The sequence below is a fragment of the Garra rufa genome, chromosome 21 (assembly GCF_049309525.1).
Source record: "Garra rufa chromosome 21, GarRuf1.0, whole genome shotgun sequence".
Classification (NCBI taxonomy): Eukaryota; Metazoa; Chordata; class Actinopteri; order Cypriniformes; family Cyprinidae; genus Garra; species Garra rufa.
In genome coordinates, this window is record NC_133381.1 from 11,041,603 (window position 1) to 11,066,874 (window position 25,272).

The 25,272-nt window shown below is 35.0% G+C and overlaps 1 protein-coding gene across 2 annotated transcripts in view; it reads right to left on the reverse strand.

Moving 5' to 3' along the window:
- samd4a (sterile alpha motif domain containing 4A) overlaps window positions 1–25,272 on the reverse strand; it is a 63,259-nt gene that overhangs the window by 30,209 nt on the left and 7,778 nt on the right. For both annotated transcript variants that reach the window (XM_073827212.1, XM_073827211.1), the window contains exon 2: window positions 513–1,034. In XM_073827212.1, coding sequence (XP_073683313.1) covers window positions 513–1,034 — 522 coding nt within the window. The remainder of the gene's footprint in view (window positions 1–512; window positions 1,035–25,272) is intronic.

Below are 25,272 nucleotides of genomic sequence, written 5' to 3' on the forward strand. Positions count from 1 at the left end.
GTTTTGAAAGCAGTCCTTTGTGCTGTTAAGTACTCGAAGTAGTCAAAAATAAAGAGGATCTGGTGGAGCAGCGCTTTAAATGTGCCCTTATTTATATCCTCAGCTGTCTCCTTCATCAGAAAAAAAAGACCCTTGCATTCTTAGCTGGAAATATCGTGCTCTGACCACAGATATGTTCAATCTGAATATCTTTGTTACGCCCACAGCACGGCAGTGCCGCATGTACACATTTTTTCCTCTCGTTTCGTGGGCCGATAGGCCTCTGACGTTGGGCTATCATACTTAGTACAACATCCGAACTGTCCAGGAGGAAATGAGTGGGGATTTGAGAGGGTCACTATAATGTCAATGTTGAAAGAGTTGACATCTTGCTAGTCTGGATCTGCAGCTGTTTTAATCTCACTTGCTAAACAGACAAAATAGCATCTAGCTTATATGAACCACCTGTGGTTAAGCGATGGGAGACAGACGGCGTCCCACGTTAAGCCGAAAGTGAAGGATAGCCTACTCACTTGTGTTGGTCCCACTGCCTGTACCTACAGCGTTGATAGTGGAGGGCACGGAGGATGATGGGTACAGTGAGAGGTGCCCGTTTTCGCAGCTCTGTTGCTGCTGCTGCCAACTTCCCAGCCCAGAGTCCCTCGAGCTCTGCCACCCGTTGAGACGGTCATCCGAGCCGTAGCGCTGGTGGTGGGTGTAGAGGTGCGGAGGCTGGCCGTGGTGAGATGAAGGCGCACGCTCGAGGGAGTCTCCGGCTCCTCGAGCGGCCGCCCGCTCCTCTAGGTGGTTGAGCCAGAGGGCGAGGTTCCCCCGGTCCTCCAGGGAGGTTGCGGGGTGGATGAGGGCGTAGGACAGAAGCTGCCTGCTTTCCTCTAAGTGCCGGCCATGTTCGATGGTGTGGCCCAAGATCTTCGGCAGGAGACTCATGTACTCCACCTTGGCCTCCACGTTGCCTGGTTTGAGAAGCGGCAGGTGGGTCAGAACCAGAGAGATGACCCGTTCTTTTGGCTCACTCTGCCACTGACTGATCAACACTGCAAAACAAGGAAAAGAGGAATTCAAAGGTTGGCATAAGCTTAAGAATAAAATAAAATAAAAAAAATGTAAAACCTTCAAAGTTTAGTGTATATATTTTTCACCTATAAAAGGTCACCTTAAAACAAAAAATGTAATAAAACAAAATAAATGGAACTCAAAGTTTAGCGCAGTTTACAGAAAGATAAAATAAAAAGATTTAGAAGTTTAGCACATTAAAATATAATACAATAAAAATAGAATTCAACGTTTAGCGTAAGTTCTCAGGAAATAAAATAATAAAATGGTAATAAAAAAAGAATTTGACATTTATAATAAGTTCTTAAAAAAGGGCACATTAAAATAAAATAAAGAGAATTTGAAGTTTAGCATATGTTCTCAGGAAAAGGCAACATTAAAATACAGTTAAATAAAAAATAAAATAAATTAAATTGAATTTGAAGTTTAGTATACGTTCCAAGAAAAGGGCAATAAATAACAATAATAAAAGGAATTTGAAGTTTAGCAAACGTTTACAAAAAAAACATCTTCTAAAATAAAATAATAAATAGAATTCAACATTTAGCATACGTTCTCAGAAAATAAAAAATATGGAACTTAAAAGTTTAGCATATGTTTACAGAAAAAGCACCTTAATAAAAAAAAAAGTAGAGTACAAAGTTAAGCACAAGATCTCAGAAAAAGGCACATAAAAAATAAAATAAAAGTTCAGCATAAGATCCCAGAAAAGGGCAAAAATTGGAACTTGACGTGTAGCATATGTTTAAAGAAAGAACACCTTAATAAAATAAAATAAAAAAAATGAATAAAATTAAATTAACAGAATTAAAAGCTTATTATAAATTCTCAGAAATTGGCACATTAAAATAAAATAAAATTAAATTAAATATGATAAAATAAAATATGTGAAACTTGGAAGTTTAGCACACATTTACAGAAAGAACACCTTAATAAAGAATATAATAAATATAATAAATAAATAGAGTTCAAAGTTTATCACAAGTTTATAACAAATAAGAACATGGAAATTAAAATAAAAAAAATAAAATAAAAAAAAATAAAAGTAAAAATCAAATCAAATAAAATTTTTTAAAGTATAGCATACATTTTAAAAATAACAAAAAGAATAAAAAAGAAAGAAAGAAAGAAAGAAAGAAAGAAAGAAAGAAAGAAAGAAAGAAAGAAAAATAAAATTAATAGAAATAAAAAAGTTAGTCATAAGTTTTCAGAAATGGGCAAAATAAAATAAAATAAAATAAAATAAAATGAGCAAAGTCATCCCTGTTTTTACTCTTCCTTTAAAATAACCTCCGCATTTTAAGCATTCGGTGAGAACACTATTCATAACCAGGGTCGTGCAACCCATTGTAACATGCCTCAGAAATGAACTATAGGAACTATAGATACATTGAGGTCACGGCAGAGGCTTTGTCCACCACCAATAATAGAGAACGCCGGCCACAGAGTGAACTTCTGGCCACCTCCAGATCACGTCTATGACTCATTTATTCTCTGGGTCTGTCTTTACTTTGGACATGGAGCCACAAACAGGATCCAAAAACGTATTTTTGTAGGCCTAATGATACATGATCACAATCAAGCTATCAACAACATGTCCAGGTCACATTTCAACCCAAAATCAAAAAGATATATTTCCACTTTTTTCTTTTAGAATAAAATGTGACCATGAAATGCTTTCACTAGTATGCAAATGCAAAATAATCATTTTTTTTAATCAAGAGATGTTTTGCACTTTAAATTGATGACAGTGATAGTAGTCAACAGGATCATCAGCGTGTGCACGAGTAGAGATGTTTCAGCGGTCTTCTGTCATGTTTAGCACGAAGCTATGCTTGTTTATACCTCATACCAATGTCATGCTAAAGACAGACGCACAGACTTGAGGACGACTGCGGACGGATGATTAAGTGTCTCTCTGGGAGTCTTTTTCAGGCACTTCCATTTTTACTGACGGGCCGCCGCCGTGATTTTAGAGGACAAGCAGACAAACCCAATTCACACCCCCTGGTGGTCCTTTATCTATGAGGCTATTCAAACCACAACTTTTCAGTTACTAACCCAGACTTTCAGAAAAAACACAATACAAAAGTGGACATTTGATGACGTTCATTTTCTCAGTACTAAACAAGACCATGTGTGTACAACCACAATCACAAACCACTTTAAAACATGTGTTAAAGGAATAGTTCACCCAAAAATGATCATTTGCAGAAAATGTTCTCACTTTTAGGCCGTTCATGATGTAGATGAGTTTGGTTCTTGATCAGAAAAGCTCTGGAGAAATTTAGCATTACATTAGTGACAGCTGTTTGGACTCTCATTCTGACAGCATTCCCATTCACCGTAGTGGATCCACTGGTGAGCAAGTGATGAAGAAACAAACTCATCTACAGTTGAAGTCAAAAGTTTACATACACCTTACAGAATTTTTTTTTACCAAAAATAAGAGGGATCATACAAAATGCATGTTATTTTTATTTAGTACTGACCTGAATATGATATGTCACATTAAAGCACTTACATATATTGCACAAGAAAAAAATTATAGTTGAATTTATAAAAATTACCCTGTTCAAAAGTTTACATACGCTTGATTCTTAATACTCTGTTGTTACCTGAATGATTCACAGCTGTTTTGTTTAGTAATAGTGGTTTATGAGTCCCTTGTTTGTCCTGAACATTTAAACTGCCCGCTGTTCTTTAGAAAAATCCTTCAGGTCTCACGAATTCTTTGGTCTTTCAGCATTTTTATGTATTCGAACCCTTTCCAACAATGACTGAGAGAGCCAGGGGTGGAAATTTTTGGAGTTTGAAGATCTAGGTAAATTTACTTTTTGTCTTCTGGGAAACATGTAAGTATCTTCTATAGCTTCCGAAGGGCAGTACTAAATGGAAAAAATAGGAAAAATGTACACATCTTTATTTCTTTCAAAAGTTTTCACCCCCTGGCTCTCAATGCATTGTTTGTCCTTCTTAAGCAACCATGAGCATTTGAACCTTCTGTAATAGTTGCATATGAGTCCCTCAGTTGTCCTCAGTGTGAAAAGACAGATCTTAAAATCATACAGTCATTGCTGGAAAGGGTTCAAATACAGAATAATACTGAAAAACCAAAGAAGTTGTGGGATTTCTCTGAAGAACAGCGGGCAGTTTAACTGTTCAAACAAGAGACTCAAACAAGAGACCCATGAACAACTATCATTAAACAAAAAACACAGCTGTGGATCATTCAGGTAACAACCTAGTATTAAGAATCAAGTGTATGTAAACTTTGAACAGGGCCATTTTTGTGAAATATCTTATTCAGGTCAGTACTAGATAAAAAATAATACGCATTTTGTATGATCCCTCTTATTTTGGTATAATTACAATTTTGCAAATTCGGCAACTTTTGACTTCAACTGTTTATCTTGGATGGCTTATGGGTGAGTAAATTTCCAGCAAATGTTCCTTTTTGGGTGGACTATTCCTTTAAGGGGGTAACTTTTACAAGATGTGATGAAATAAGCAAAAGAAAGTTTTAAGAATCAAAATTAGATTACGTGCTTATTTAGAAACACAGGAGAAATCTTGATAAATTACATCCGGCGAGTGATGAGAGAAGGTTGTACGTCCACCACTATGTGTCACCACTCAGCTCGATTCAGTTTGTGCTTTGCCAAAGGTTGTGATGAGTTTATCTGGTAATAAAGTCCTCATGACCCTCAGTAACACTCCTCTACTAAAATTAGAGCCCAGCATTCAAGTTGGCCAGCGTCCTGCTCTACCTCAGCGGTTGCCAGCTCCTCTACGGCTCCCACACTCCTCCATCATTACACAGTTCTTCTTCCTTCGCTCCACCCATCCAGCTGGATATAGAGGGAGTGCTGCTGCTAAAACAATGCGGCTTACTCATCTCAAGGATTCTGACTTCCTCTGCCACCATCCCCCCGTCCACTTCCTTCAGGATCCGATCGCAGAGAGACGTCGGTCTTCTTTCTACACTATCCCTTTTCTCATTGCTGAATCCTACATCGGATATTGTGCAAGAACAGACTCAACAGATATTGCAAACACACTCAGCTCATGTGACAGACATGCATGTAAATTTACATTTTTTTTCCCGAACAGTCACACTGTTTTTTGTGTACTTGCATTACATTCGGACACATTTCTGAACATAGCAAAACTGATTAATAAACTGTTGACCATTAATAACCAATATTTATATATTACACTATTTTGTAGATAGTTTTACTAATTTTGTTATGTGCTTTTGTCATTTTTATAATTTTTTTTTTTTAAATATTACTTCATAGCAATTCATTTTTATATTAGTTTTAGAAATTTTAGCACTACAACCTTTGTAGTTATTTTAGTTAGTTGACAAGGCCACAATTCAAATTCATAATTTAGTTTATCATCTAAAACTTAAAAACTTAAAAAATAAAGTAATTTTAGTTAATAATAAGAACACTGTTTCTAAATTAAATAAACACACACAAAAAAATAATAAACACTAAAATAAATAGTTTTACACCATTTGCTACAATTGCATTTTAGGCATCACATTACTTTATATTTACAGATGAATCATGAATATTCATTTTGAGATCAGCTAAAGATTACACTCAAGAGTGTTATTAAATTATAAGTGTTTTTAAAAATGAACTTTAAGTGAGCATTTAATGACTTTAAAGGTCAACTAAAATAAAATAATATAAAATAATTAATCATGAATCAATAAATATTAAGTACTGTCAACACAGATAAAAAAAACTGAAAAATGATTAGTGTTTTTAAAGATAAGTGAGCATTTTTAAGAACAATTTATCAGATTTTTTTTTTACTAGAATTTATTTACAGAAAAATGTGATGAATGAAAATAAAACATAATAATAATACATTAATTCTTTATAAAATCAATTAACTAGACATCCTTTTGATTATTAACATTTAATAAAACCATTAAAACTACATTAATGGAAAACTGAATTTGGGAAAAATAAAACGGAATTTTAGAAAGAATAAAACATTTAATAAGGCCTGTAAAATGTTAGTTTTGTTAAACTTTTATTAAATTGCTGTTAAACTGTGTAATTTTTACGATTTCAGTTAACCAGACATGCTTTTTGATTAATATTTTTTACATTTAACCATTAAAATCTAGAATAATTAAAACGGAAAAAAAAAGAATTTGGAAAAAAAATAAGATTGGATGACTTTAAGGTTATCTAAATGTAAATGAAGCAAATATTAATCAATGTATTAAATATTTTCAAAACTGGAAGAAAAAAAAATCTGTAATATTTTGTTAATTTCTAATTATAAATATAAGTGACAAACCATGAGCTCTGAAGCTATTGATGAATAATAAAAGCTTTAGTAGAAGCCATAAATCATTTGACTTTGCATTTATTTGATCCAAAGTACAGCACATTTTGAAATATTTTTGCCATTTAAAATAGCTGTTTTTTATTTGAATATATTTTAAAATGCAATTTATTCCTGTGATTTCAAAGCTGAATTTTAAGCATCATTACTCCAGTCACAGGATCCTTCAGAAATCATTCTAATACTCTGATTTACTGCTCAAAAAACATTATTTTTAATATTTTGAAAACAACTGAGTACAATTTTTTTCCAGGTTTCTTTGGGAATAGAAAGTTCAGAAGAACAGCATTTTTCTCAAATAGAAATCTTTTGCAACATTATAAATGTCACTCTTCACTTTCGATTAATTTAAACCATGAGCTCTGAAGCTTTTGAAGAATAGTAAAAGCTTTTGTAAAAGCCATAAATCATTTGACTTGATTGGTTTAAACTGGTTTATGATGGTGATTCAGCCCAACCAATGTTGCTTAACTGGTTACCAGCTGTAAAGTTCCCAAAGAGGTACATTAGTACATACTTATTCATATGTCATAGCTTAGCACAGGAGTGTGTTTCTCTGTGTCTCTTCTTCTGTGCACAAAACTCTCTTTTTCTTTTACTCTTGTTTTAATAATCCATCCAAACCGCCCTTCTTTTACTGTATTCTAGGTGTTTACAACTATTAACTAAACCATTGAAACAAAAAGTTGGATCTGACTGAAAGAGAACGGGAGAACGAGAGAGAAAAGTAGTGAAAGCAACATTCTGCAGGGAGTCTGTGAATCACAGTTGATTCACAGCGGTCAGTCTGAGGAAAGCCCTTCTTTAAGGCTTCACTGAGTCATTTTTAGACAGTAAAACACTGCGTTCTAGTGAACTCCACGTGGCGCCCGCTCTCAGCGAACAGAGCTTTCAAACATCCCTGCGTTCGGTCGTAATTTGTATTTTCTCCACCCCTTCCACTTAACCTTCCGATTCGCTTAATATAGAAGCTGCTCTTCAACAGCACAATGTTTGAGTGCACAAACTACTCCAGAGGAGCGAGGACTGAGAAAAAACTCTGAGAAACTATGTGTCCTGAGCCTGCCTGACTTTAGGATGGAGTCAATGAACTGATTCATTCAAAAAACTGATTCATTCTGGGACAAAACAAAAGATTGGCTAATTTCAGAGTATCATACTATCATTCTATTCCTACAAGTTACAACAGAAATAATAAAAGTAGTATGCTATTTTGAATTTAGCCACTGTCTTTATGAGTCACAAATTCATTAAAGTGATTCACTCAAAATCACTGATTCATTCAGAAATTTACCTTTTTTTATAAGCATTCCACTGAATCACTAATTATTCTTACGTACTGCTTTGGAAACAGACTAAAAAGTGGCATGATGGAAATTACTGTATAATGTGGAATGTCATGGAATTTGGCCAATTTGGGATGAATAAATCAAAAGTAGGTTAGTACACTTAAAACAGAACATGATATATACTAATGTCTGTGAATATTAAGCCGCAAAAATACTATTTGAATACAAACCTGCATGTTCTGCGTGTCTCTGTGTGAATGAATGGCGCAGACGTGCGGTTTCGTTTATTACACTCATACTATAGCGCATGTGACGCTCGTAGCGTTTTCTGTCTTTGCCGCTTTAATATATATGAGTACAAGAACACATATACAATCTCTAGAACTGTCACTTCATGAACATTTTATCTAGATTTTGAGAAAATCTATTGTCGTATCATATACAAACAGAAACTTAAAGGTCTTCACAGCAACCTGTCAAAATACAAGTTTGGTTTAACTTGAAGAAACTGTGACAGAAATATATTACTTAATGTAAAAATTGTACTATACTAATACATCATACATCTTTTTTTTATTGTTTACTAGAATTTATTTACCAGATGAATGAAAATAAATAAATCAATTAATTAATTATTTATATGATCAATTAATTAGACATCCTTTTGATTATTAACATTTAATAAAAACATTCAAATGGAATACATTTAATTTGTTTTCCAAATTAATGGAATACACAGAATTTGGTCAAATAAAACTGAATTTGAAAACAAAAACATTTCATAAGGCCTTAAAAATGTCATTTTTGTTCAACTTTTAATAAATTGGTGTTAAACTGTGTAAGTTTCATAATTTCAATTAATCAGACATGCTTTCTGATGAATATGTTTTAATTTAACCATTACACCAGGAATCCAGGTACATTAAAACAGACAAAACTGAATTTGGAAAAAATTTAATGCAATTTGGGAAAAAATAAAATGGATTTCATGGGGCCCTAATTTAAGACACATTGAGAAAGCTGATAAATTATTTTGCAAATTATTTTTATAACATTGTTTCATATGTAAATAAACTGCCAGTCAAAAGTTTTTGAACAGTAAGATTTTTAATGGTTTTTAAATAAGTCTCTTCTGCTAACCAAGTCTGCATTTATTTGATCCAAAGTACAGCAATTTTTGAAATATTTGTACTATTTAAAATCGCTGTTTTCTATTTGAATATATTTTAAAATGTAATTTACTCCTTTGATTTCAAAGCTGAATTTTTAGCATCCTTACTTCAGTCACAAGATCCTTCAGAAATCATTATAATACTTTGATTTGCTGCTCAAAAAACATTTATTATTTTTAATATGTTGAAAACAGCTAAGTAGAATTTTGTTTCAGGTTTCTTTGGGAATAGAAAGTTCAGAAGAACAGCATTTTTCTCAAACAGAAATCTTATGAATCTTATAAATATATAATAGATGTCTTTATAAATGTCTTTATCATCACTTTTGATTAATTGAACGCATCCTTGCTCAATAAAAGTATTAATTTCTATCATTTCTTTTCCAAAAATAAAAAATAAAACTTCTGAATGGTATAGTGTATAATGTTGCAAAAACTTTTATTTCAGATAAATGCTGATCTTTGGATCTTTCTATTCATCAAAGACCATGAAAAATGTACTCAACAGTTTAAAATATTGATAATAATAATACATTATTATATATTAGAATTATTTCTGAAGGATAATGTGACACTTAAGGCTGGAGTAATGATGCTGAAAATTTAGCTTTGCTCACAGGAATAAATTACATTTTAACATATATTCAAATAGAAAGCAGTTATTTTAAATAGCAAAAATATTTCAAAATATTACTGCTTTTGCTGTATTTTGTTTCAAATAAATGCAGGCTTGGTAAGCAGAAGATACCTCTTTAAAAAACATCAAAAATCTTACTGTTCATAAACTTTTGACTGGTAGTGTACGTTATACCAGAACAAAACAAATGACTGTGTTTATCAGTGAGTCAATGAATCATTCAACCAACAGATTTGTTCAGAAACAAATCAAGTGACTGCATTGGGAATCCCGTAATTTTTACATATAAAGTTATGTCAGGAATAGTAAGAGTATATACTAGTCACTGAATCAAACGTACAACAGATTCTTTCAAAAACACAGATTCAAAACACAAAACAAAACATTTTGATTCATTACCTAATATAAATTCTTGCTTACTGATTATATGATATGTTACATATGAAGCAAATAATTGTATGCCTTTGTTACGAATGGAACACAATTATCTTTTTACATCAACAGGCCTTTAACAAACAAACATAAACACAGACAGACATGCTGTTCACCAGACGGAGATGGCCGGTTAAACCCAAGCAGTGCACATTAGAGACCGTTCAGCCGACGCTTTCCCCTTGTAATTAGATGAACTTTGACTCACTTTTAATGAGAGAATATAACCCCCCTGCATGTCGCTGTAACAACATCAGTGCCCTCTTGACCTGGATACACGCCTCGATAACACTCAACCCCCATCGTATGCCACCAGATGCTCCATTAACACCAGGGACACAATTGGCGGCTGATAAAAACACTCGCACAGTCATACAAACAGTCACGCACACGCCCACGTCTGCATGGGAGGAGATGTGTTTGTCAGACACATGATTCTCTGGTGCTAAAAATAGGATGGCCACAACACTGACTCCAAACACCAGTGGACTGGTGATAACACCCTATTTATATGAGACCATCAGAGACTGCATGAGCTGAATCACACACCCCTGTGCCGACACACTGCAAGAAGGTCACCGAAAACAAGGGATCAGAGGCTGCTTCGCGTCCTTGTTTTCACCTTTGTCCCTTACAAAAAGTACTGTGGTATCAGATAGTAGTTCCATGTTCTATTATTTCTATAACATTTATATACAATATTTCACGATATACGATATCGAATTTACACGATTTTCAAAATAATATATTAATTAATTAATATAATTTGGAATTTGCCAAATTTTGTATTCATAAATCCAACGTAGGTCTGTACAGCTACATCAAAACACAATATGGACTAGTGTATGTGAATATTAGGCCAAAAAAAATACTATTTAAATCCAAGTGTCTCTGTGTGAATGAATGGCACAGACATGCGGTTTTGTTTACTACACACATACTAAAGCACGTGTGACTCTTGCAGTGTTTTCAGCCTCTGCTGCCTCAATAAGTACATCAACAAATGAATGTAATTTTTAGAAGTCACTTCATGAGCACCTTTTCTTTTGTGATAAATAGGGATGCTCATTTCGGTTAATTTTCCTGACCGACAACCGCTGCTCGTTATCCGAACATTAACCGTTAACTGATAAAATTAGAATAATAAATTAGTTTAAAATAAAAATAGAATGCACGAGTATCTGTGCATGACATTAAAAATACAAGCAAATGTTTTATTTTAACGTGCAAACAGCAGCATACAGAGCAACAACAAAAACTGTATTGACATATACTTAAATTATCACGCATCAGCAGCGGTTCTGAGAACAGAGAAAATCTGAATGAAAAAAAAAAGAATAATATAAATAGGCCTACATTAAATATGTATAAATTAAATAACTACCTAATTAAGATGACAAAACTAAAACACACTGAATCCTTTTATGCGCTTTGAAGAACTGTACCGGTCTTATTCTTCTCGTCGGACATAAAAATATATAGCAGGCCAGCCAATACCTCAGTGTGCCTAGTTTTTAACATGTCCACATGCTGTACGGAAAGGCAGGACCGCTGCCTGTTAACTCTTAGATCCGCGAAAAAAACACCATCACAAAAACCCTTTCAATTTGCGGTTCGGGACTTCCATCCACTGTCATATGCGTGTGGAGAAGTGCGTGTTTTACAGCGTTCAGCAATAGCCAATCACAGACATGTATGTTGATTTGATTATCGCTGTGGCCAATCAGAGGAGGCTATGTTACAATCCACTCACCAACCAAAGTGCCGGTTTCAGTTTTGCTGATTTCTACACTTTCGCGAACTCTCTTATTAAAACAAAGAAAGTGTTGGCATTATATAAATATGAGATTAATTGTGCAGTGTAAAGGTTATTTTATTACTTTTTAATAACTTTATGAGATTGCGATGAACTACTCTAGGATGAGTGCTTTCCAGTGATTGTAAAGGGAGCGCCTATTGCGCACTTTCTAGATTATAATCCATTCAGAATTTGAATACATTCACTCACGGATTCACTCTCTGATAACCCAATAACGCCACTTGCCATTGTGTTGCATATACTACATCTGTTTACTAAGTAAAGGTGAAGTGAAATATGTCTGTACAGCCACACTGCACGTGTCGACACACACGCGTGAGTAAACAGATAACTTACAAATAGCATTATTTCTTTCACCATGCAGCAAACGTAAAAAAAAAAAAAAAAAAAAAAGAATAGAAAAAAAACCTTTTAAACCGTTTAACTGATAGTAATAATCGGTTAAAATTATTACTGTCGGTTAACGGTTAAACGGTCAATATGAGCATCCCTAGTGATAAACTATCGTCATATGTGACCCTGGACCACAAAACCAGTCTGTATATTTGTACGGCTCTAAGCATGGTAATGCGGAAATGTTAATATGTTTGGTTTGCCGGAATAGCTCTGCTATGCTGCTGCGCTGGCAGAACAAGTACTGAGACTTGCTTCTGCCAATACATCAACAGACACGTTGCTGTGAGAAATACTGCTGATGCACATATAACATATATGAAATAACCCCTATACGGCAACGGCTACAGAAAGCACTAGTCAAATACTGGATATAGGCTCGGATGCCTAGATTATGCAAAGCTGTAATAGCTGCTAATGGTGGATATTTTGATGAATCGAAAATTTAATTTTTTTCTATGCACAAACTGTTTATGTAATAAAATATGTTTTTGTAGTTTGTGTTGTCTCTTATCAGTGCAAAATTATCACTAATTAAAAAGGATTCATGCCAATATTGTCCAAAACCCCACCTATATATATTAAGTGCTTGATTGTGTATTGCTGTACACCCAAAGTGCTTTACAATCAGATGAAGGGTCTCTCCTTAACCACCACCAGTGTGCAGAGAAAAAGGTAATTTTTTCAGTACTCTTTGAGTAGTAAGTTCAAAAGTACAGCATTGATTTGAAACAGAAATCTTTGTAACATTATTAATGTTTTTACTGTCAAGTTTGATCAATTTAAAAAAAAAGTCCACATACTAAAAAAAACAAGCATTTTTTTTTTACAGTATTAAAAATACATTATAGTAATAACATGGTGTCTTTTGGTAAAGTTCATGATGTGGCTGCATCCATGGTGATCCTGGCCTCAACTATTGTCTGACATTTGTCTTGTTAGCACAACAAACACAGCAAGAGATGGTTTAGAATGGGATCATTCCTTTTTTTATAGTTGTTGAGTCAACACAGTAAGGACACAATGTGTTCCTTAGAGGATGATGCACCACTTTAAAATCTCTTGGGATGGAGACTGTAGACATACAAACTCAGCTCAGATTCACAAATAACTCCAATACGCACCAGACACAGGAACCAAACCTGCTGTATAACACATCAAAAAGTCTAAAAATGAGGTCTGTCTGTACTTTTTTCCACTTATGAGGAGGAAAAAAACAACACTGGAATTGGTCTGTGGACACGGTACAAACTCGCATCGAGAAGATTTTTCCAGGAGGGAAAGTGGGGAAAGGAAAAATGGCCTATTTGGAAAAAGTGGCTAGAGAGTGAGAAGAGAAAGAACGAGAGCGAGTGAGTGTGTGTGTGTGTGTGTGTGTGTGTGTGTGTGTGTGTGTGTGTGTGTGTGTGAGCAAGCGAGGATGCCCCACCCATCCCTCTGGCTGCTTGCTCCAGCTCAGCAGTGCGGAATGTGCTGGCATACCACAGGTCCAACAGAAGAATGCACAGTTTCCGACTGGGGTGCGTTGCATCCGAAACGACGCTGGTTAGACACATACCTTCTTTTTGAGATCATCCCCCTCAACGCTACTTTAGCAAACACTTCCTTAAACGGGCTCCCCAAGATCTAATGCATTCAGCAGAGTGGCGGTGGGTGGAGAGAAATACGGAGCATCAATGATATGGAGAAAGGCAAGGGAGGGGAAGAGAAAGAAAGCGAGGAGAATTACCGTATGGCTAAACCAAACAGCATTCCACCTAATGACCAGTGGAAACACTTCCATGTGAAGGACAGAGCCCCATTGAAAAGATTCCCAGGAGTCTGGAATAAGACACTCCTGTGTGTGGGAAGCTGGGAGAAAAGTCTCAGATGGCACTCCAAGAAGTAACAGAGGAAAGAATGAAAAAATGACCCAATCGACGTGTGGTATCCTGAAATGACACCCACGGGGAGCGTGCGCGAAGCTCTGGAGAGGCTGACGCTTTAGTTGGCAGAGAAAGAGAGAGAGAAGGAAAGAACGTAAGAAGCCCCTGCTGAACTTCAGTGGCCCCACCTTTCCTCAGCAGCAGCTTTAACAGGCAATGGCTCTGTCTCTACAGGTCTACACAGGCCCGGACCCCACCAGCACCCTGTCTGGGCCTTGTAGTGCATTTGAAAATCAGCATGTACAGTAGCTGAGCCAAGCCACACATATGAGAAATTCACTGATGTCTCTTTTTTCAGGGATATCAGTGATGAAGGTGCCCATCTAAGATGAAGATGTCCATATAACATCATAGTAAGATGCCCATTTAACATCAAACCAAGCAGTCCCATGTTTCCATCAAAGACAAGACCCTTAGTGTAGTTACCAATTTGTTGTTACAGTAAAAAAAAAAAATAATAATAATAAAAAAATACATATAAATTATATATTATGTTATAATTTATATATATATAATGGATTTATTAAATTCTGAAAAAACTATAATATAATATATATATTTTAATATATATATTTTGTTTTGTTTTATTATATATACACACACATACATATATGGATGTATGTATGTATATATATATATATAAGTAAGTATAATAGATATATAGAACGTTAAAAATTATATATAATATTATATTTAATATGAAATTCATGTTATATATACAAATATTTTTTAGAATGAATTAAAATAAAATGCAAAAAATGTATGTTATACACATCTTTCCATGAAGAACTGATTTACTAAAATATGAAAATATTTTAACTACAAAAAATATAAATTAACATGTGTGCATCATTTTTTATTAATTATAAATTATTTCAAATGTATTTTTGTGTATACAAACATACATACACAATATGATATATGATAAAAATTTAAAATACAACTAATTTAATGAAATATTTAAAAAAAATTAAATTCTACAAAAATATAGTAAATTAATATGTGTGTAATTTTTTTATTCAATTATACATTATTCAAAATGTATCTGTGTGTGTATACATACACACATAAATACACAATATATAATTAATTTTAAATATAAAAAATAATTATATAAACACACACACACATATATATATATGTGTGTGTGTGTGAAATACAATATTTATTTAATTAAATTATTACTACATATTAAAAGTATATATGTATATAGGTAAACTGCATATAATTACATAATTTTTATATACAAATAATTATACGCACAAATACATATAAAGCTTTTATGTCTTAATTTGAATAACTAACAGATACATTGAAATTAAAAATGTTATTATATAAATAAATTATATTATATTATAAATTAAACAATATTCATGGCATTTATTCAAAAATGTTGATTGCACAAAAACGGTCCAAGATTGGATTCTCAAAACTGTGAATAAACTAAAAAACAAGACCGTGACACAGCATGTTTGTTTGCGAGGATGTTATGTTGTAACAGCCAGTTACGTCATTATTCGTCTCTCAGGCCAGTTCAATTAGTGGAGTTCTGCCACAGCACCAACTCTGGCACAAACACCATTTTGGTGGAAACGGGGTATGATCGCCTGCCTCTGTCTGTCTCGAAGGCCCTGACCTTCTGACTCCTACACAGACAGAGTTGCCCTCGGTCAGCTGAATTAATTACCCAGAGGCCGTACGCATGCAGCCTCAGCTCATCCGCCTCCTCAGTTCCTTTTCGCACACAATCACCAAATGTTACGTCTGCTGTAGAAATTAGAGAATGAGGCCGACAGTTCTAATTTTGGCTTGGCAGGCGCTTTGTGCTGAGAGTTTGTCTGCGCTCGATCGTACACTTTCTTCCTCTCTTCCTTCGAGCCAGTGATATTTATGGCTGCTAATCCTGTTCGACGTTGGAAATAGCAGTGCAGGCTAACTATCCATTGAGCTCAGCTGGACAGACAACAGAGTGGGAAACACCTGCCTCTGTCAGTAGACACAGCAGTCACTGTGGCTCCGAGTCATCTGTGCGTGTGTCTATTGTTCGGTACGGATGATGAGCTCTCGCTCTCAAACGCAGGAAGCTCGTCACGGCCCACATGCAAACCCATTCAAGACTGACCCCGAAGCATTTTCCCTATCTGATCTTTACCGCGTTTGATGAAAGCCCAGACGAGCTTTCAACCTGTGCAAATGAGCTCCGCCGTTTCCCTCCTGACCCAAATGCACCGTAGTGCAAAAACAGGTTTGGCCTGATCCTGAAAAAAAAAAGCACATTCCGATATTTTGATTATCTGTGATAATCGCTGAAACAACAATCGCAAAAATATGTCGACTATGAACGATTCTTCTGTAATTACAATAATGAACAGCCTAGTCATTGCATTTTCTTTTGATATGATGGATTGTGATTGTTTTTCTAAAGAGTGCTAAAATTTCACCACATCAGCAGTCAGTGAGGAAACTCTGAGGCTACAGACTCTGGCTCTAAAAACCTGCTTCATTCATGCCCTCCAGACAAGACAACATCGGGCAGGAAGTGCCATTGTAACCTGACGACCGTAACGGCCGTAAAAGATGTGCTGGAACGGAATGGAATTTTAGTCTACCTGTGAAACTTTTAATTAACGTTTTGATTTCACTAGTTCCTTTCTGTGCTGTGACAAATGTATTATTCCAAGTACAAATATCTTATGTAGCCTTAATAAGAATGAATACATTACAATACATTATTTATTTAAGATTAAATAAGATTTTGTGTTTTTAAAATCTTTTCTGCTTATCAAGGATGTGTTTTTTTGATTAAAAATACAGAAAAAAAACATAATATTGTGAAATATTATTGCAATTTAAAATAGTGTTTTTCTATTTTAATATACTTCAAAATGTAATTTATTCCTGCGATGCAAAGCTGAATTTTTAGCATCATTACTCTAGTTTTCAGTGTCACATGATCCTTCAGAAATCATTTTAATAAGCTGATTTATTATCACTGTTGGAAACAGTTGTGCTGCATAATTCATCGATGAATAAAAACGAAAAAGAACAGCATTTGTTTAATATAGAAATCTTTCTTTCTTTCTTTGAAAGAAACTGATACTTTTATTTAGCAAGGATGTGTTTAATTGATAAAAAGTAACAGTAAAGACTTTTGAACATTTATTCACCAAAGAATCCTGAAAAAGGTTCCAAAAAATATTAAGCAGCACAACTGTTTCCAACATTTATAATAAAATAGCATATTAGAATGATTTCTGAAGGATCATGTGACGCTGAAGACTGGAGTAATGGCTGATAAAAATTCAGCTTTGCATCAAAGAAATTTTCATTTTAGGATTTATCTCCATATAATGGACTTCTATGGTGCCCGCGAGTTTGAACTTTCAAAATGAAGTTTAAATGCAGCTTCAAAGGGCTCAAAACAATCCCAGCCATGGAAGAAGGGTAGTATTTAGCGAAGCAGTCAATGATTTTATTAAAAAAAATGGACAATTAATATACTTTTCAACCTCAAATGCTCATCATGACAGTTAGGGTATGTCAAAAAACTTCCATCTCATTTTCTCATCCAACTTCAAAATCATCCTACATCGCTGTTTTACCTCTTTTGTAAAGGGCGTTTGATCTTCTTTGCATTTTCACCTTGTACACATTTGGTCGGTACTTCTGCAGCAATGTAAGACGATTTTAAAAGTTGGAGGAGAAAATGAGATGGGAGTTTTTCGACATACCCTAACTGTATTGAACCAGAATACACATGCAGAGTTCATGCAGAGCTGGACAAGACGAGGGTTAGAGGTTAAAAAGTTATAAATTGTAAAAATAACCAATCGTTTCGCTAGATAAGACTCTTCTTCCTCGGCTGGGATCATTTAGAGCCCTTCGAAGCTGCATTTAAACTGCATTTTGTAAGTTCAAACTTGGGGGCACCATAGAAGTCCACTATATGGAGAAAAATACTAAAATGTTTTCCTCAGCGTGATTGAAGAAAGAAAGATATGAACATCTTGAATGACAAGGGGGTGAGTAAATGATCTGTAATTTTTTGTACTGGAAGTGAACTTCTCCTTTAAGGCCACCTAATATAAAGTAGGACCAAAAATAGCATGCAAGGAAAATAAAAAAAAACTTTTGATCAGGTCCCAAGTGAAATTCAATAAGTTCCCAGAAAAACTTAGCCTAAAAATCAGGCTTGACAGACTTTTTGTTCCTCAAGGAAACTTTGGGGACAACCTCTGGCACGAAGTGCCATTGTAACCCGATGACTGTAATGTCTGTAAAAGCCTCGCTGGAATGGAACATTAATTTAGTCTACCTGTGGACGTTCCAGGGGTTATGTGTGTGTTTGTGTGCCGCAGAATGTCACAGCCGAAGCTATTCCTGGAATGTGAGCCTCAAGTCTGCGGATTTGAGCGCAGAGAGCTCTATTTAAGGAAATGTCTGGGCCCCTGTGCTACTTGAACCCCCTCCTCATTCACTGATCATTATTTTCCTATTCGGAAGAAATCTTTATTTCCGTACCTGGAGGAGAGAGAGAGCAGAGATTCCTTCACGGAGGTTATATAAATGCACAAAAATACGGGCCGATCTGTTAAAAAGGGTCCCATTTAGGGCAAGTGGAAGAATCACATCCTCACACTCAAATACAAACCCACTCCTGCTTCACGACTGTCTGGAGAGAGAGCTGAGCGAACTGGTGGGAAGGGGGAAAATCTCAGCCTGACCTCTTAAAAGCACAATCAGCAGTTCTGAACAAAGTCCTGCATTGTAGCACCATGATGCAGCTGCCTGCACTATGCATTTACCAGCTGCAGAATAACGCATACTAGACAGTAGCTGCAAAGAGACATGACACCAGCCTCACCAGAGAGACACTCAAGACAGTAAAGCAAACAGAATTGTTGGGTATGTGTAGAGCGATTGAAGTGAGCAGTGCAGTCAAGCGTGCACTGACAGCTCACCAAGTGTATGGCGCAAGCTATAGAACCGGTCTGACGGCGTGGGAGACCATGAACCATGAAACCGAGAGGAGCATGAGGAAGAACATAGAATGTGGAGAGGAGAAATTAATACTTTTATTCTGTAAACATGCACTGAATTGATTAAAAGTGACAGTAAAGATGTTAACATAGTTCCAAAAGATTTCTTTTTCAACTTGCTGTTCATTAATATCCTGAAAAATCAAGCTTTTCACAAATATATAAGCAGCACAACGGTTTTCAACATTGATAATAATAAGAAATGTTTCTTGAGCAACAAATCAGCATATTAATATTTAAAACTTATTACAATTAAAAACAGATCTAAAAAATATATTTTTTTTATAGAAAAATAATTTTAAAACTACTTACGGCAGTAGTAATAATAGTTATTAAATTATATATATATATATTATATATATATATATATATATATATATTTTTTTTTTTTTTTTTTTTTTTTTTTTTAAATAAATAACCATGCTTATTGCAAAAAAAAAAGCTTTTATTCTTAAATAAATAAAAAAATATAAAATGCTTTATCTCTATCTGCTCTACTTTTTTCTAAAATCTTTGTGACCCTGGATTTTAGTAAATGTGACCCTGGACCACAAAACCAGTCTTAAGTCGCTGGGGTATATTTGTAGCAATAGCCAAAAATACATTGTATGGGTCAAAATTATTGATTTTTCTTTTATGCCAAAAATCATTAGGAAATTAAGTAAAGATCATGTTCCATGAAGATTTTTTGTAAAATTCCTACTGTAAACATATCCAAATGTAATTTTTGATTAGTAATATGCATTGTTAAGAACTTAATTTGGAGAACTTTAAAGGTGATTTTCTCAGTATTTTGATTTTTTTGCACCCATAGATTTCAGATTTTCAAATAGATGTATCTCGGCCAAATATTGTCCTATCCTAACAAACCATACATCAATAGAAAGCTTATTTATTGATGTATACATCTCAGTTTTGTAAAATTTAATGACTGTTTTTGTGGTCCAGGGTCACATATATCAGTATATATTTTACCAAAATATATTTTTTAATAGAAAAATAATTATAAAACTACTTACGGCAGTAGTAATAATAGTTATTATGACAAATTAGAAGTTAACGGGGTCATGAGAAATCAAATTTGCCTTGATCTTTTGTCATATACAGTAAGAGGTTTTTGTACCATTAAAACATTACTATCACTGCCGCTATCTTGTCTACACTGGATACAGTATACAGATGGGCGTACCAGTCTAAGCACTTGAGTCTGTTGCTACAAAATAGACAAATGAAGTGAAAGAATGTTCGCTTTGACGTTTGATTTAAAGAGCTTGTTCGCATCTTTGTACAGATATCAGAAGGATTCCAGAATAAGGTACAAGTGGATAGTTTATTTTTAATGGCATCCAGGATCGTGTCTGAGGATTGATCTGAGCATTTTATTTTGTAAACGAGGCACAGTGTCATGGAGAGTTCACAAAGAAACATTTGTTAAAAGATGAAGCGGTAGTAGATCTGACTGCAGCTGCATCACAAACTGTACGTAAATTATTTCCTAATGCTTTGTCTGGAAATGACTGTTTCTTTTTTATCATGTTGTCAAAACACTCACTGCTAGACATGTGCCGGTATTCGGTAATGCAATAAATCGCGGTAATGAATATGCACGATATCGTTATCGTGGGCACTTCAAAATACCGTGAAAAATAATAGATCAGAATTTATATTTATAGAACGCGCATTAGCTTATTTTCCATCAACCGCTTAAACAAACACGGTGTATATGCTGCGCGAAACACGTGCGCACTCTGAATGTAAACAATCCCCACATGTAGAAGCACTGTGCGCATGCGGCGCAGTGCGCACTCTAGTCTAATGTAAACAATCCTCACACGGAGAAGGAGCATGGCGGAAGGAGGAACGCTGCCGACGATTTATTCCCCTTCTAAAAGCAGGGCTGCCAACTCTACGCATTCAGCGTGAGACTCACGCAATTTACACTTCTCACACGCTCTCGCGCCACGCATCCATTTTCTCACACAGAGAAAAATCACGGAGCAAAGAGAACATGGAGACCGACAGACTACTAGAACAGAGCAGGTTACTTTTGATATGAAAACAATTCTCAGCTCTCAGGTTCTGTCCATTTTATTACGAAATTCAGTTTTGGTGCTTGTAAATGTGACGTGACCGATCGCTGTAGGGCTTCAGTTCAAGTAAACCGATCATCTGTTACTTTTTATTTAAAGATACAGTACAACTTACCGAAAGATATGCCTACATAATATCGATCAATCAGTGTTTTTCAACCACGGAAAGAGGTCAATAAAACTGCAGGTGAACAATTATGTCACAGAACGTTACATTTACCTTAGTTGACTAGAAAAAAAATAGCTATAGAGGAATATTTTGCTAAATATATGCACTATATTACATTTGCATTATATTTTTACTTGTCATAATTGTTATTATAATGAAAACAAAATTGTATTTAATTTAATTTGTTAATTTTTAACCTTTAATAATACCAGCTAACAGGGCTCTCTGTATGTTTACAGCATTATGTGAGATATATTTTTTTTTCTTGAGAAAAATTTATATGTAGGCTATCTACTGTAGCCTACCTAATTTTTATCCAAAGAGTCCATATTGAATCAAGATTGAAATCAAATCCCAAGAATTGAAATCGTGAAAATTGTGTAAAATTCTGTTTAGTTACCAAATGTTTTGACAATCACAATTACACCTATTGTAATACAAGTTGTTTTTTTAATGCAAGTTGTTCCCTCCCCCACCACCACCACCACTCCATCCATTTCTCCTGAGCAATTAAAATATTGTGATAATACCGTATACCGTGATAAAAGCTCAATCAATTAATCGCAGCATGAAAATTTGATACCGGCACATGCCTACTCACTGCAATAGAAAATCTATGTCATGACCTCCTTAATTCAAAGATGTCCACAGGAAAATCTTATTCAGCAAACTTCAAGACACAAGCATTTTCCAACCACTAAACAGCAACATGAATGAATACTGTGTGAAATCAACATAAAGGAAGAAGAAACTGCTGTCTCAGCGAATTAATCCAATTTGCCGTTGAGCACAACAGTATAGACAAGACCGCAAAATAAACACAGCCTACTTCAACAGCAGCAGAGATGCCGTAAGGAAAGCGACGGTACTCAGTAAGGAGAAAGGATGATATATCTTATGGCTTTCAAGTACCTGCTTGTCATCCGTTCCTTTTTGCTGATATGAGCATATTTTGCCTTTCATTATTATGAGAAACAGGTGATGAGTAAGTTATCACCCAGACTGACTCAAGTGCTGATGTCATCCAAGCTCAGCATTTCTCTGAGACATCTTAACAGAGTTAGCAGGGTTTCAGCAACTTTACTTGGGGTAAACAAGTAGCAAGTTAAATGTGTCTGAAAGGGCAAAGCTAATGCTGATTACACTACATGGTTCACTTGAATTTGGACATAGCCTAATATTCAAAGGCTTCTATATGCAACAAAACATTCATTTGTGACCCTGGACCACAAAACCAGTCTTACGTTGCATTGGTATATTTGTAGCAATAGCCACAAATACATTGTATGAGTCAAAATTATTGATTTTTCTTTAATGCCATAAACCAAAAAGTTCCATGAAGATATTTTGTAAAATTTCTACTGTAAATATTTCAAAACTTAATTTTTGATTAGTAATATGCATAGCTAAGAACTGCATTTCGACAACTTTAAAGGCGATTTTCTCAATATTTAGATTTTTTTGCACCCTCAGATTCCAGATTTTCAAATAGTTGCATCTCAACCAAATATTATCCTATTCTAACAAACCATACATTAATGGAAACTTACATATTCAGCTTTCAGATGATGTATAAATCTCAATTTAAAAACATTGACTCTTATGACTGGTTTTGTGGTCCAGGGTAACATTTAATAAAAAAATAAAAAAAAATAATGAAAATGTGTATTGTTGCCATTTAATTGACAAAGTAAGAAAATGGAGATGGTCAAGGCCAGGTCAAAAGTATTTACAAATATTTAATAATTATTTGAGGTTGGTTTGAGAGGAAAGGGATGAAATGTAATCGATATAGAAAATGTATATTTCAGTATATTGATTTGTAAATGAAAACTGATTTTGACCTGTAATGTTCAATTATTTTAGGTTATAAGAGGACAAATGGTTCAAACTGAGTATCATGATCAATACTGACACCACTAAGACTTCATAAAGACTCAGCATGTACTGCAGATTATCTAAAGAAAAATAAAATGTATTTTGTCTGTCTAAAGAAGAGTGTCAATTGTCTCTAATTTGTAAACTGAGCACCAGTAACTTAAAGGACACTTCACTTAAAAATAAAAATGTATTAATTACTCAGTAACAAAAACAACCTTTAGTGGAAATTCTCTCAAGGTTTTATTAAAAGTATCTAACATTTGAAGATGAACAAATGTCTTATGGCTCTGAAACAACATGAGGATGAAAAATTGTTAACATTTTCATTTCTGAAATTTAATTTTTATGAAAGCTATACCCTTAAGCACATTGTGTTGCACTAACAACAAACCTTGAAACCACCAGAGCCAAAAAAGACTTGCTAAACAAGAAGAAGAGGGTCTTCAGGTCTGAAGATTAGGAGAGATAAAGCAAGTGCAGGTATTGCTAAAAAGACAAATCTGTAAGGGGGAAAACACTCCAAAAGAACAACGTAAGACAGATTGTATTTGTGATTTTATCCACTTATCACAGAAAGTTCCTCTTAGAACAACCTGTGGTTACGTCTTACTCAAGGATTTAGTGGAACAACTATTGAATGATGGTTCAATTTCACTTGCAGGGCTTGAACCAACAACCTGAGACCTTAAACTACTGATATTGGTCATTCTGGGAGTATTATTGCCTCCTAACAGGCCAGCAACTGCCCCAATACTCTTTCTGTTCTACATACCACATGACAGACAGAATCTCACATGGAGTTCTCCCAACATCCTGTAAGTCCTACCTATTAAGGTCACCTCTGGCCTGTCATTGTGCTCAAGTGCTGTTACTGCAAAATGCCCGAGCCAACAGAGAAGACAAGGAAAGGCCTTTCAGACTGTCTCCACTCATCTAATGCTTTCAGAAAGGGCTGACACTTTGAAAAAGTAGAGTTTGATTCAGAACAAAAAGGCATATATTTGGCAGGTTGTCCATGGCTGTCCCTGGGGTTGTGCATGAGTTCACGGAACACAGCGAGGGCCAGAAATAAACTGTTTGCTCATGCGTGGGTGCGATGTAACAGTTCGACACCCAAACCAGAAACAAGCACTCTTTCTTTTCCAAACAGCTCAGTGACATTTCTACGAAAGGCAGAAGAGGAAAAAAACAAACAGGTCGGACAGGACAAGGGTCTGGACACTGGTCACTAGGGGAGGTGTGTCTCAAGGCCAGCAGATGAAAGCGGTGAAGCACACAAGCACATTTTAATGGGAGCCGACAGGTTGAAGGTCCAAACTGAAGCTTAAATGAAGCTTCAAAGGACTCTACACAATCCCAGCTGAGGAATAAGGGTCTTATCTAGCAAAACGATTGGTCATTTTCTGAAAAGTTGAAAATGTATATACTTTAACCAAAAATGCTCGTCTTGCTCTAGCTCTGCGATGTGCATCTGCATCTGTGTACTTTGGTTCAAAAAGGTAGGGGTAGGGCGAAAAACTCTTATTTCATCTTCCAACTTCAAAATCGTCCAACGTCGTTTTTTTTTCCTTTTTGACTTTCTTTGCACGTTCGCTTTGTAAATAGTGGGTTGATACATCTACCTACATAACATGTGATTCCAACATGACTATACAATGTGTGAAGTCGAGCTAGTGCAAGATGAGCATTTGTAGTTAAAATGTATATACATTTTTATTCATTTTAGAAAATGATCAATCGTTTTTGCTAGATAAGACTCTTATTCCTTGGCTAGGCTCGTGTAGAACCCTTTGAAGTTGCAATGAAACTACATATTGGACTCTCATTGAAGTCCACTGTATGGAGAAAAATGAACCATGTTATGCTGTGATTATGAGTACTTGCCAATATATAAACTGAATTATGGGACAACGTGTGAACCCTGGTGCGCACCAAACAAGTGGACCAAGACCTCTGAAAAGTAACTCTGGTGTGGTTCAGATTAAATATGGAAGAATC